This window comes from Ambystoma mexicanum, chromosome 12 (genome assembly GCF_040938575.1).
Source record: "Ambystoma mexicanum isolate Mex_15411 chromosome 12, UKY_AmexF1_1, whole genome shotgun sequence".
NCBI classification, from domain to species: domain Eukaryota; kingdom Metazoa; phylum Chordata; class Amphibia; order Caudata; family Ambystomatidae; genus Ambystoma; species Ambystoma mexicanum.
In genome coordinates, this window is record NC_090936.1 from 1,250,871,578 (window position 1) to 1,250,883,947 (window position 12,370).

Genomic DNA, 12,370 nt, shown 5'->3' on the forward strand with positions numbered 1-12,370 from the left:
AGTTAATTTGAAATGCTTTTTCATGTTACATGTGTAACTATGTAAATAAATAAATAAATAAAGAATGGTCCCCTCAGTCTCATAGGCAGATGCTGTGTGATGGTGGTACGCTCCGCCACTTGCCTTCACTGGTGGTTCACGTAAGGGTTGTCCAGGCAAGAGTGCAGGGCAGAGCCATGCAGCTGTCAGGTCAGGTCAGGGGATTGGTCTGAACCCAATCAAAGTAATCACCTGCCAGCCCATGGTACAGACAGACTAATTAATGTGTTGCATGCTTTGTCCTGCAGCCTGCCTTACAGTCAGATAAATGACCTGCCACTGTAAAAAGTGTGATCATGTGAATAGACATAGACAGGGTCTAACAATACACATGTATATGTAGACGATAGCGACACAGTCATTATGGTTACCTTGGACACCTCAAAGGAAGCCCTTTTCTATACACTTGTACATCTGGCACTATTTAACAAAAAAAACATACATCCACCTTTGAAAGTTTTGAGAGGTTTCGGCCAAGAGTTGAAAGCTAGACGAGTGCTCCAAAAGTTGCATTTCCCATTTGAATCCCTACAGGACATGTTTGCGCCCATCAACAGAAAAATACCCTATCGCCAACTCTGTAGTAAAGTACAGAGTCCGCTATAACGACATCCGCAATTTATAAAGCACAAGCCCACCTAGAAAGCCGCAGAGAGCTTTACATAAGGGACACGTGTCGCTATCGTCGACACATACATGTGTATTGTTAGATCCTGTCTATGCCTACTCACATGATCACACATCGATGGATAGGGGAATATGTGGTTGTTACCCAATTCTAGAGGACTACAGGATGTGAGCAAGAGATGAGGGGCCCACAGCTTAGATACAGTGGGATGATGGGGAGGTTACATTGCGGCACAATTCGTCAAATTCTAATTCGTCAAATCTTTCTAGACAAATTTGTCTGCAAATATATGTGGGGGGTAGTCGTGATAATAAAGTAAGGAAAAGGTTGGGAGGCAGGGGGATCTGTGGAGAGTCTCCCCCCAAATATATTTGTGGACAAATGTAAAAAAGAAAAGAACATTGACGAAATCGAATTCGACAAAAAACTCGACCAAATGACATAGAACCGGAATGATAAGCAGGTGAAGGACCATCAACTCTGGCTATAGAAGAAGACCCTCCATGCAGGGGACAGAGACATGGACTCGAAGGATACTGGGAATCAGGGCAGCCAGCGACACCAGCGAGATGGCCATCCGTACATGGCAGAGGCGGCGGCTGTTCCACTCGGGACAGGATCTGTAGGAGATGATGGACTGCAGCAGGATATAGAACACCCCCGACAGGAAGGTAATCAGGGCACCGGTATCATGAATGACGGGCACGGACCCCTCCTGGAAAAACAGGGGAAAAGACACATGTTACATGGGATGCACATGGCCAGCACCTTCAGCTTCAACTTAACAATGCACGCTTACATCGGATTACAATAGTAACTTATAAAACCTGCATGAAAGTAGTTTAGTTAAGTTGTTATTTGTTGCTTAAAAGACACTTCAAAGCACTGAAACTGTGTACAAAACTTTAAAAAAGATATATATGTGATATCACAAGTGTGCTAAGTCGACACAAGACAAGATGAGTTGGGCTACTTATTTCCAAACTGGTGTCTAATGCTAACTCAAGGTTAAGTGTCTGGTAAGCGCCAATATTGATTCATAAACAATGTATTTGTAAAATATACACAAAACAGGCTTCTCAACAGCTTACACACTGGGACTGTTAGGGTATCTTGGGTTATAACAGAAAGAAGCAGTTTACTGTGCCCTGTGGGTTCTTGGGGCGTGCATACCCAGGACGGGCGGTTATTTCTCTAAGGGACAGGACCTTAGTACAACACACACCCTCCTTCAGTGAAGACATAGGATACGTCCTTTTTGGGGTCTCGTCTCTATCTCTCTCAGACTCCACACACACCCTCCTTCAGTGAAGACATAGCATACGTCGACCTTGGGGTCTCGTCTCTATCTCTACCTGCACCTTACCCAGATCGCTATTTCAATGATCTTGGGTCCTCCTCGGGTTGATGGTTCTATGCTTGGGTAGCTGAAAAAGCCTTTGCTGCCCTTGCTGAGTGGTGACCTGTTCAGTCCAATAGCCAGGCTGGCCCTCAAGACGTGTGTGACAACGAGTGATTGCCTGGACCAGGGCTCCTCCCTACGCTTAGGGTTTTGATCAAAGAGGTCACCCTCACATGGAAGGGACTACCACACCCCAACCCCATCACTCCAGCTATTTTCTGCCTCTGCCAGCTGTGTCCCAGCAAAATCTTTGCTCCCACAAGAACATCCTCTAGGTAACTCCCATCACAGATGAGAACCTTCGTCCTCCAACAACTCCTCTTTTAAAGGTAACTCTGCTCCACTACAGCAATTGCCCTAGAATACGCCTTTCTGCTCAGATGGTAGCTCTCTTCCTACCAATGACTGCTTCTTAGATGGTAGCCCTCCTCCTCCTACAAAAGAACCTTCTCCCTCCTAGCTGCCAACAACCTTCTTCAACATTCTTCGTCCTTATGACTCTTGATCGCCACTCTCCTCCACATGCTTCTCTCCAACTCCCACTGCCCGCTTCTCTGGAGACTGGCCAGCTCTCCTTTGATATATTCTCCTCCCATAAAGTTGTAGCCTAAGGAAACCTATTTAATTTGGGTGGAATGTGTTGGTCTGGTTTGGGATTGGCCCATATGCTTGGGGGCAGGTGGTATGGGAGCATCTGGGTCTGAGGTTATTTCAGGGCCGGCCACCATCTTGGATATCACAATAGGCCGAACTGTATGAAAGCTGCTTTCTTAAGAGTTTTCTCATTCACTGTGCATATATTGTATCTGCGTCGGTCCCGCAGATTGTGCCTGTCTGTTAACTTGTGTATAGGCGCGTTATAAATGGCATATTATAGCATATCATAACTTCTTAATATTATTATTATTAGGGGAAGCAATGGAGCGCTTTACAATCATAGGGGAAAGAACACACTGAGGGAAGCAGAGAAAAAGGAGTGGAGAGCTAACAGGGGGTGCGAGGGTGGGCAAATGGCAGCAAGGGACCTACAAGCAACCAGGTGAGGAGACAATAGGGAGCAGATGATAGAGTCTCAGGTAGGGTGGGGAGTGCAGGGTTTGTGGACCTTGGTGTTAGGGAGGAGTCATTCCTTGAAGAGTAAGATCTTGAGCTCTTTCCTGAACTGTAGAAGTGATGAGGCACGTCTCATCTTGACAGGGGGGAGGTTCCAGAGTCTTTGGGCATAGATAGAAAAGGCATGCCTTCTGGTTCTTTCCTTCCTGCACAGCAGAGTTCAAGTCTGCAAATGCCCTTACTTCTGGTAGATCGCAGGCCTCCAGAGATGCAGAGTTTCTCTGTGAGGTAGCTTGGGGACTTCAGGGTGACAGCCTTATAGATGATGCAAGAGGATTTGAGATGGGACAGGCTTGCAGCAGCCAGTGCAGTTCGATGACGGTCGGTTTAATGGCCGAATTTGGGGAGTCCTTTGATGAGTCGTGCAGCTGCATGCAGGACTCATCTCAGAGGTGCCAGGGTAGTCACGGGAAGGCCTTCTAAAAGGGTATTGTCACATCCAGGTGGGAGAGGACCTAGGCTTGGACAGCAGATCTGAAGTTATTTTCTGGTCTTGATTTCACGCAAGAGAGAATGTTAGTACCAACCCGTTTATGTCTTCCTTGTTATATGTTGTTGAAGAAGGTGAGTTGCCTGTCAATGTTGAACCCAGGGGACATGGTGCAGGTGGCCAGCTGGGGTGTGAAGCCATAGTAGAGAGCCAGTTCTGGATGTCAGGGTGTTCAGTGTGGTTGGTCAACAGTAGGAAATCGGTCTTGGAGGGGTTGAGTTTCAGTTAAGCACTGGATATCCAGGACTGTATCAATGAGAGGCAGGCCATGAGCCTGTGGATGTTCCCGATGGAGGACATCTTGAGCTAGATTGGCCTGTCATCTGCATATTGGTGGATGTTGTGTGGCGCGAGGAGAGTGCAGAGAGCGGTTCCATGTAAAGATTGAAGATCATGGGGAACAGAATGGATCCTTGCCGGACTCCTCAAGTGATGAGCAGAGTTGGTGATCTGGAGGAATCCATTTGTACAAACTGTTGACGATTAGCAAGGTAGGATTTGAAGCAGCAGAGGACTAACCCGCTGATCCCCATGCAACGATGTAGATTGTTGATGAGTGTCTGGTGGTCTACTGCTTCAAATGCTGCAGAGAAGTCAAGGAGAACCAGAGGCAAGGATGGCAATCATCAAGGATTGTAAGGGCTTTATTGATCACCTTCATGGTAGTCGTTTCTGTACTGCATCTGAAGCCAGATTGGTAGGACTGAAGGATGTTATTAGCTTCGATGTGTTGGAGGAGTTGTGTGGCTACTGCTTTCTCAAGGAACTTACCTTGGAAGAGAAGATGGGGCGGTAATTCATGAGGTCATCAGGTCCAGTGTTAGTTTCTTGTGAAGCGGGAGGATTTGTCTGGTCTTGAGCGTCAAGGTGAAGGTGCCTTGAGTTAGGGAGCTATTGATAATTGTCAGATAAGGGAGGAGTGCTTCAGTCAGAAGGGTCTTGAGTACAGAGGTGGGGAGGATGGCGTCTGCATACAATGTGGTGTTGAGTGATGCTAGGGTGGCAGTGAAGTCTTCCATGGTTAGGGTCTTCAAAGTTGTACAGGTAGTTGCGGTTTTGCGAGATGGGATATGTAGTGCGCTGTCAAGTGATGGTGTTGGTGTCTATATGTTGGTGTATCATGGCGGATCTTGATGACAAAGAAAATGTTGATGGCTGCAGTATGGGTGGGTTGGGCATATGGTTTATGCAGTGCTTTATAGCTTTGAAAAGGGCTTGTTGGTCTTGGCTATGGTGTTTTGGTAGTAGGTGGCCTTCGCAGTCGTGATCAGTCGTCTTGAGTAGGGTGAAGTCGGATGCTCTGCAGGATTTTAGCAGGAGGTTGAGGATGGTACCTTTCCTGTGAGTTGGGTCTTTTGTGCGCTGTGTGCGGTTGTTAGGGAGAATTCTCTGTTAAGGCTAATTTCCCAAACCTAGTGAGTCCCCCAGCAGCTTTGCTGCTTTGATTTTTGGGGTTTATTTTTTTCTCTCCTGCTAAGAGTGAGATTCTTTTGCTCCCACTCTTAGACATGATTTGAGGTGTTCCTTTAACTTTCCATGTGTTTTATGGGCTATGGGGTCTTTTACTCCATAGGGTCTCATGTGTTTTTTGATGTGGGTTACACAGCACCCTCCGTGCAGTAACCCAGGGGTGTCGTAGCGACCCCCAAACATAGACTCCATACCCTGGGACTGACTACTGTCTCCCAGGGCATGTAAAGTCACCATTGGCTTTGCTAGTCCCAAATTATGAACAGAAACCAGTACAAACCATCATATTGTGGACGTACTAGTCAGGGCAATTCGATTGCCCCGGGGTCTGTTGTTCGAGGGGGCACATCTCCGTCCCCCCGGTCGAGTTTTGGCTGGTGGCAGTGGATACTACTTTTTATATTCGACCGAGAATATATCTCTATGGGACTTTCCCATTGTTCGAGGCTACCAACTTTAATTATTTAATTCTTATAGCCGCGAACATACCGCCGGTTTATTTATTTAATATTAATTCGCCGGTTGGTATTTTTTGCCAGAACTCGATTCTAAAATGGCGTTTGTGTTCTCTTCTGTGACTCCAACCGAAGTCGAGCCCTTTGTTCCACTTTTTGGCGGGCTTCTCCACAGAAGCCTCCAAAAGTGGTGCCACTATGTTTGGGTACCACACGGGATGTGGGAGGGGGTTTAGGCACCCTGGACTGAGTGAATGGGGGTGTGCTGCATAAAAGCAGGCCTTTGGGGACTGGAACTTCAGAAGTCGCAACAGGACCTAAGAATCCGAGGAGGGTGGGTGAGGGAATGCTGACGGGGTTCATGGTGATGCCGGTGAGATTACTGCGATGTGGTGTGCATGATTCTGCTGGCGAGCAGCTGGTTGGCATTGAGTGGTGATGGTAGTGATGGGCTGGGAGAGGTGTGAAACAAATATTGATGCTAAAGTAGCAGGTGTTCAGGTCCCGGGTCTCTCTGGTCTGAACAGGTCCAAACAGGTAATGCCCTTTTCCATGACTGCCATCGCTTCTGACACCCATGCGAGAAATGCCCTTGATCTAAGAGTCAAGAAAAGGGAAGGAAGAGGCAGGGCTAAGCAGGTCAGTGTGTCTTACGTCATGTGACCTGGATCCACTTGCACCACTCACCAACGGCAAAGGAAATGAGGCTGGAGGGCCGCTTAAGTAGAAAAATAGAGCGGCAAAACAAGAAGGCACCAACAGATTACCAGTGTTTGCAGGTGTTCCCCGGCAGCACTGCCCAAGAAATACAAGCACCCAGAACTTTGTTTGAAGTTCCATTTTCTTTGGCACCATTTCCAGCGGAGAAATGTCTCACACTCGCTGCTGTAGGTTTTTTGACAAAGATATTGAATCCCTTTCCTGTCTGTTTGTTCCTGTGGGATGCAGCTCGGGTCCCCGAAGGGGACAGGCACCCTTCTGTATATAAACTGTGGGCTCTGTTTTCCATCATGGGGCCAATTGCCCGATGGTAGGGAGGAACAACAGAACTGCCCTCAAGGGCCTGAGGGGTAACCTCTCATCATAGACGATGGTGGGGTCTACGAGGGTCTGTTGCTGGAGCTTCCAATAGACAGCAACAGGGTTTTCAAGGGTCTGCTGCTGGTGCTCTACCCATAGACATCAATGGAGTGTTGGCAAGGCGTCATGTGATGGATCCATAGCTTACCCCGAGTCTCAAGCAAGGACATGTTCCTCCTCCAGGTCCAGAATCCACTGTCATGGGTTGGATTCCGGCCCCTCTGACCACCCTGCCATCAATACCCAGGGTCAAGCGGGAAACCTTGTCAAAGTGGCAAGAATGTCTGAACAATGTACATTTGGCATTTGACAACAAGAAAAAGCCTTTGCCCGTGCTACTACTGTGTGATCCTGTGCCTGCATTACTCCTGTGTGATTCTGTGCCTGCGCTACTCCTGTGTGATCTGTGCCTGCGCTACTCCTGCGTGATCTGTGCCCGCGCTACTCCTGTGCAATCCTGTGCCTGCACTACACCTGCATGATCCTGTGCCTGTGCTACTCCTGCTTGATCCTGTGCCCGCGCTACTCCTGTTTGATCCTGTTCCTGCACTACTCCTGTGTGATCCTGGTCCCACACCACCCCTGCGTGATCCTTTGCCTGTGCTACTACTGTGTGACCCTGCACCCACGTTACTCCTGTGTGATCCTGTGCCCGTGCTACTCCTATGTGATCTTGTGCCTGCGCTACTCATGCGTGACCCTGTGCCCGCAGTACTCCTGTGCAATCCTGTGCCTGCACTACTGCGTGATCCTGTGCCCGCGTTACTCCTTTATATGATCCTTTGCTCACGTTACTCCTATGTGATCTGTGCCTGCGCTACTCCTGCATGATCCTGTGTCTGCGCTACTCCTGTATATGATCCTGTTCTCACGTTACTCCTGCGTGATCCTATGCCTGCGCTACTCTGGTGCAATCCTGTGCCCGCAGTACTGCATGATCCTGTGCCCTCACTGAGGCATATGTGGGGTATCTTGCCCACCACAGAGTAAAAAATGTAACTGAGAGATTGTATTTGGCCTACCGCGGTGTCTGGTCTTCCTAATATGTAAGACAAGTTTACATTAGGATCATTCAACATTTTCTAAACAAGGAAAAGCAGGCTGCAATTTAGCATGTTCTCAAATGACCGTATTCTTTCTGGGTTCATTCACATTGAATTATTCACAATAAATATGGAAGCACATCAATTCTTACAAGAAACAACGGGAACATGTTTCAGGCCAACAGGCTGGAGATTAAAGTTGTTAAGGGAGACTGATCAAAGATGCACCCACGGGGCAAGCAGTAAGTCGCTTTCATTATAAGAAGGTTCATCTGGGCCCATTGAAAGACTCTTCCACAGAAAGAAACTAAACTCAAGAATTGTGAACACAACGTCCTCCGCCAGGTCACCATAGAGAAGCAAGAAGGAACATTGCAATGAGCAGCTCTTGCCTCATGACTGTGTGCAACTGACTCAGGGCATGAGGATCAATGGAGACGTCAAACACCTCACTCATGGGGGCAGTGCTGCAGGTCTACAACATGATGTGGAGAGTGGGTCCCTGGCCCCTCCTGCATGTGTGGAATTCCCCGCGAGGGGCCTGATGGAGCCCTTGAAGAATATCTGTGCCTATGCCAGGGGGGCTCTGGCGGAGTCCGACCTGCTGCTCGCCCGGTGTGAGTCTGATGCCTGTCCCCTTTGGCATTAGCTACACAGTGATGTTGGCGAGCTTGTGGGTGACTGTGGTGCCTCGCGGGCATTTACCAAGCCGATTAGATGGCCGCTCACATAGCGGTGAGTGTGTGGGGAGCACGTTGTGGGTTCTTTTGGCACCAGGGAGAACCCCAGACATAATATTGAGCAACTTATCATTACTGGCCGATGTCTTTACTGGATGTCATACATTGGAGCCTGAGACACTACTGCTAATGGTGAATCGGCAGGCTGGCTGATCTCAGTGTCAGGTACAGAGAGAAAAAAGGCTTTTACCTAGGAAATAGTGTGGAGAGAACACATAGAAGAGGGCGATTCAGTGTTCCCAGCATAGAAAGAGTAGCCACGATTAGTGACTTCCTCAACCGTATCAGCTTATCAACAGCAAGGCAATAGGGGACAGCAGCGACTTAGCCAGACCTACCGCAAATGGGTCCTCTTACAAGTGATGCAGTCGCCTGAACATGAGAAAGTAGTTTTCGGAATCCCGGGCCTAGAGCTCAATTTTCTGAGATAGCCACGAGTACAGAAGGGTGTAAAGAGTGGGGCAAAGTGAGGCACCCACCAGTGTCCTGAAGAAGGCTGGAGTATCAGAGAGCCACAGCAAAAGGCTTGCTTAGTCTGGCTGAAACACGTGTCAACGACTATTGGGTTATTAAGCAATAGGCACGCTGTTAGAAAAATGGGGTGTGAAGCCCTAATTCAATCAAAGGGCCTGTATATATCGTCTGTATTGATTTTTAGTGTGAATGTGGTTACAAATAGGTATGCCCGATCAACTAGGTATGTATGTATTCGTGGAAGCAAATTGAAAAGTACTCACTGAAACGAAGATGTTTCTTTTTTAGTGTTACATATTGCCAAATGTTACCAATACATTTTTAGCAAAAATAAACAATATTTGATTTAGTATAATACTTGGTTATAATTCAATTTAATCCGTTCTGTCCATCACTTTAGGTCTTGATGTATCGTTTGTTAATGCATACCTATCACCTGGGTGCTCTAGACTGTACCAGGTACCCTTGTAGAGTTTAGATGTTGGGAAAGGAGCCCGGGCGCGATAAAAAAAAACCAATAAACGCCAGTCAAAACTCCAGAGTAGTCATTCACCTGTATCTGACACAGGCTCAGAGGGGGTCCAGGACTCACTGCTCGCTGCACGTCGGGTAACATGCAAGACTTAAGGCCATGTTTGAGCAGCTTCAGGTGAGTCTCTGTTCTATGGAAAGTAAGCTGGACACCTTAAATTGCAAAGTCAACCACATACAAATCCGGCTAAATAAACGCAGAGGCAGACTGGATGAAGCCAAAACTCACCTTTCAACAGTAGAGGATGATAATGCAGGTACCTTAAGAGAAATAACCCTTCTCAAAAAATCTCTTAAAGACCTCCCTGACAAACAGGTGGACATCGAATCCAAGTCGAGGAGGAATCATTTGAGAAGGATTTGGGTTCCTGAGTTGGCAGACACCGGATCCATGGAGCTTCTAGTGGAATCTACCCTGTGCAAGACATTGGGTCAGGAGGCCTTTCTTCTGCATTTGTGGTTGAGCGAACGCACCGAATCCCAGGAGAAAAGCAGCCAGTTCCTGGTGCAACACTCAGACCGATAATAGCCAGATTGCTCAGCTACAGAGACAGGGGTCATGCATTTTGCGCTGTGCCCGGGAGAAAGGCAGCCCGATCTACAAAGGACATCAAATCCGCTTCTTCCTAGAATTTTCCTACAAGGTCCAAGCTACATTGTACGACATGGAATATTCGAGGGCTCAACTGCCCCTCAAAGGCGTGAAAGACATTGTTCTACACAATATGATATGGCTTTTCTAACGCCCCTGTACACAGGTGTTTCTAGGCACAACAAGACAAGGAGGGGGAAACAGACGGAGGACAAAACAACGTTCTTACTAGGCTTTGTGTTATTCAGATTGTGCAAGTGTAGGCAAAGAAACCATGTCAATGCCACTTTTCTGCAGAAGACTCACCTCTCCCTCCGGAAGACGAAATAAATATGTCCCTGGTCCTGGCAGAGGTATTTCTCCTCCTACCCTCACTTCCCACGGGGCATCTATATTGCTGTTCGTGAGGCATTCGGGTTGCGTTTCACAGAAATGGGGGACTCTGAAGGAAGGGCATTGATTGTCACGGGTGTACTCCAGGGTCAGACAGTCATTATGGTCCACTACTATTGCCCCAACACCGATTCCCTTGATACTTTGGAATGGGCTGAAACACACTTGCAGAAATATTCAGCAAACATTATTTGGGGGTTTCAGCGCAGTTCTTGACCGGGCAAAGATAGAACTGGAGTGATAGCGAGGCCGGTCTCTAAAACCACACGCAAGCTACAACAGATTTGCACCACTAGTGAGCTCGTTGATGTCTGGAGGAACCGCCACTGGCAGGTAAAGGGTTAAACATACAGGTCGGCAGTGCACTAGTCAATGTACAGGCTGGATTATTCAGACCTAGATTTACCACTGTTGCTAGCCCCTTTCATTAAACCTAACACCAAATGTATTCTCCTTGGAGATATGAATTTAAGTTCTAACGATAAGCAGGACTATAAAGCAGAAGCCCTGCATACGGCACTCAAAGACATGAATTTCACCCAGCTGGCGAATGCCCCCACTCATATCAAAGGTCAGACACTGGAATGAATACTAACGCTCAATTCCTAATTATCTATTGAGTCGATTGTACCTCTCCACTGGACTGACCACCAAAGTATGAACTTCTCCATTATCAGAAAGGACACAAGCCCATTAAAAACCAAAGGAACAGACACCCATGAAACAAGACATTCTCGAAAACTACCAGCAGAGAATCTAGCCCCCATTAAAACAAAGGCGCTGTACTCCAAATCAGTCACCAGTAACAATCCTGCACTCCTAGCTGAAGCTTACCACAAGGGCCTCTCCACTACTATTGACATGGCAGCAACACTAACAACCAAAACTCAACGTACTAACAAACGTACAAGCTTCTGGTTCAATGTTCTGGTTCTGAGAGTCGTTGAAAGAGGGGCTGGTTGGGTCACTCAAAGCACTATCTAAGCACATACCTGATCTAATCATCCCCCAGCAACTGTTAGGTGGTAAAAGGGAAGGGGGTGGGGGTCCTGGATTTTTAAAGAGGACAACCTTACGCATATAGTGTTTTGGAATTCCATCAAGCAGAGTATCCACATTTTTTCTGGGAAAACAAAGGGACAGTGGATTCTCCTTCTACACTCTGGGAAGTTTTCAAATGTGTTCTCTGAGGGAAGTGAATTGCCAAAGAGGCTGGTATTCTCAAAACTGTTAGGGCGAAATTGGCCAATAGTGACTCTTTATTTCAAAGGATAGAACGGACGCAGGCTTCATCGCCGATTCTGCTCTTCAGGTGCAATTTGTAAAGACCCTGAAACCTTTAGAGAGGCGGCAGTGAGGGAAGGGACATTTTTGCACAGGCATATGTCTATCCGCCAGTATGACGAGAGTGAACGCCCCGGTTGACCCCTAGGGCACGCAGTGCCAGTTGAAGCCTCAATATCCCATATCATTATAATAGTTGTTCTTTTATAATGCGCTTCATACCAGAGATTGGTTTCTAAGCACGGGATCTGGATTCAAACCTGCGTTGCGCTGCGTTGTGTTGCTTCCAAGACAAACGCGTTGCCCCTGAGCTATCCCCCCTCACCATTGCTTATCGTAGCCATAAGAAATGAGGTTGGTGGCCTGCAATATACGAATGATGACATCACCTCTGCGATGGTGGTGTATCATAGCACTTTATACTCTACCAAGACTACCGTATCTCAGCCTCTGATTGCCAATTATTCAGTTCGGGTGGCCTGTTAATGGTTCAAATAGGGGGAGATGGAGTGGTTGGGTAGTCCACTTACGGGTGAGATGGAGTGGTTGGGGAGTCCACTTACGGGTGAGATGGAGTGGTTGGGGAGTCCACTTACGGGTGAGATGGAGTGGTTGGGTAGTCCTCTCACGGCTCAG

At 47.6% G+C, this 12,370-nt stretch overlaps 1 protein-coding gene across 3 annotated transcripts in view; it reads right to left on the reverse strand.

Annotated features, from left to right (window-relative positions):
* Positions 1–12,370, reverse strand: part of DRAM1 (DNA damage regulated autophagy modulator 1) — a 492,420-nt gene that overhangs the window by 207,618 nt on the left and 272,432 nt on the right. For all 3 annotated transcript variants that reach the window (XM_069629937.1, XM_069629939.1, XM_069629938.1), the window contains exon 4: positions 1,205–1,382. In XM_069629937.1, coding sequence (XP_069486038.1) covers positions 1,205–1,382 — 178 coding nt within the window. The remainder of the gene's footprint in view (positions 1–1,204; positions 1,383–12,370) is intronic.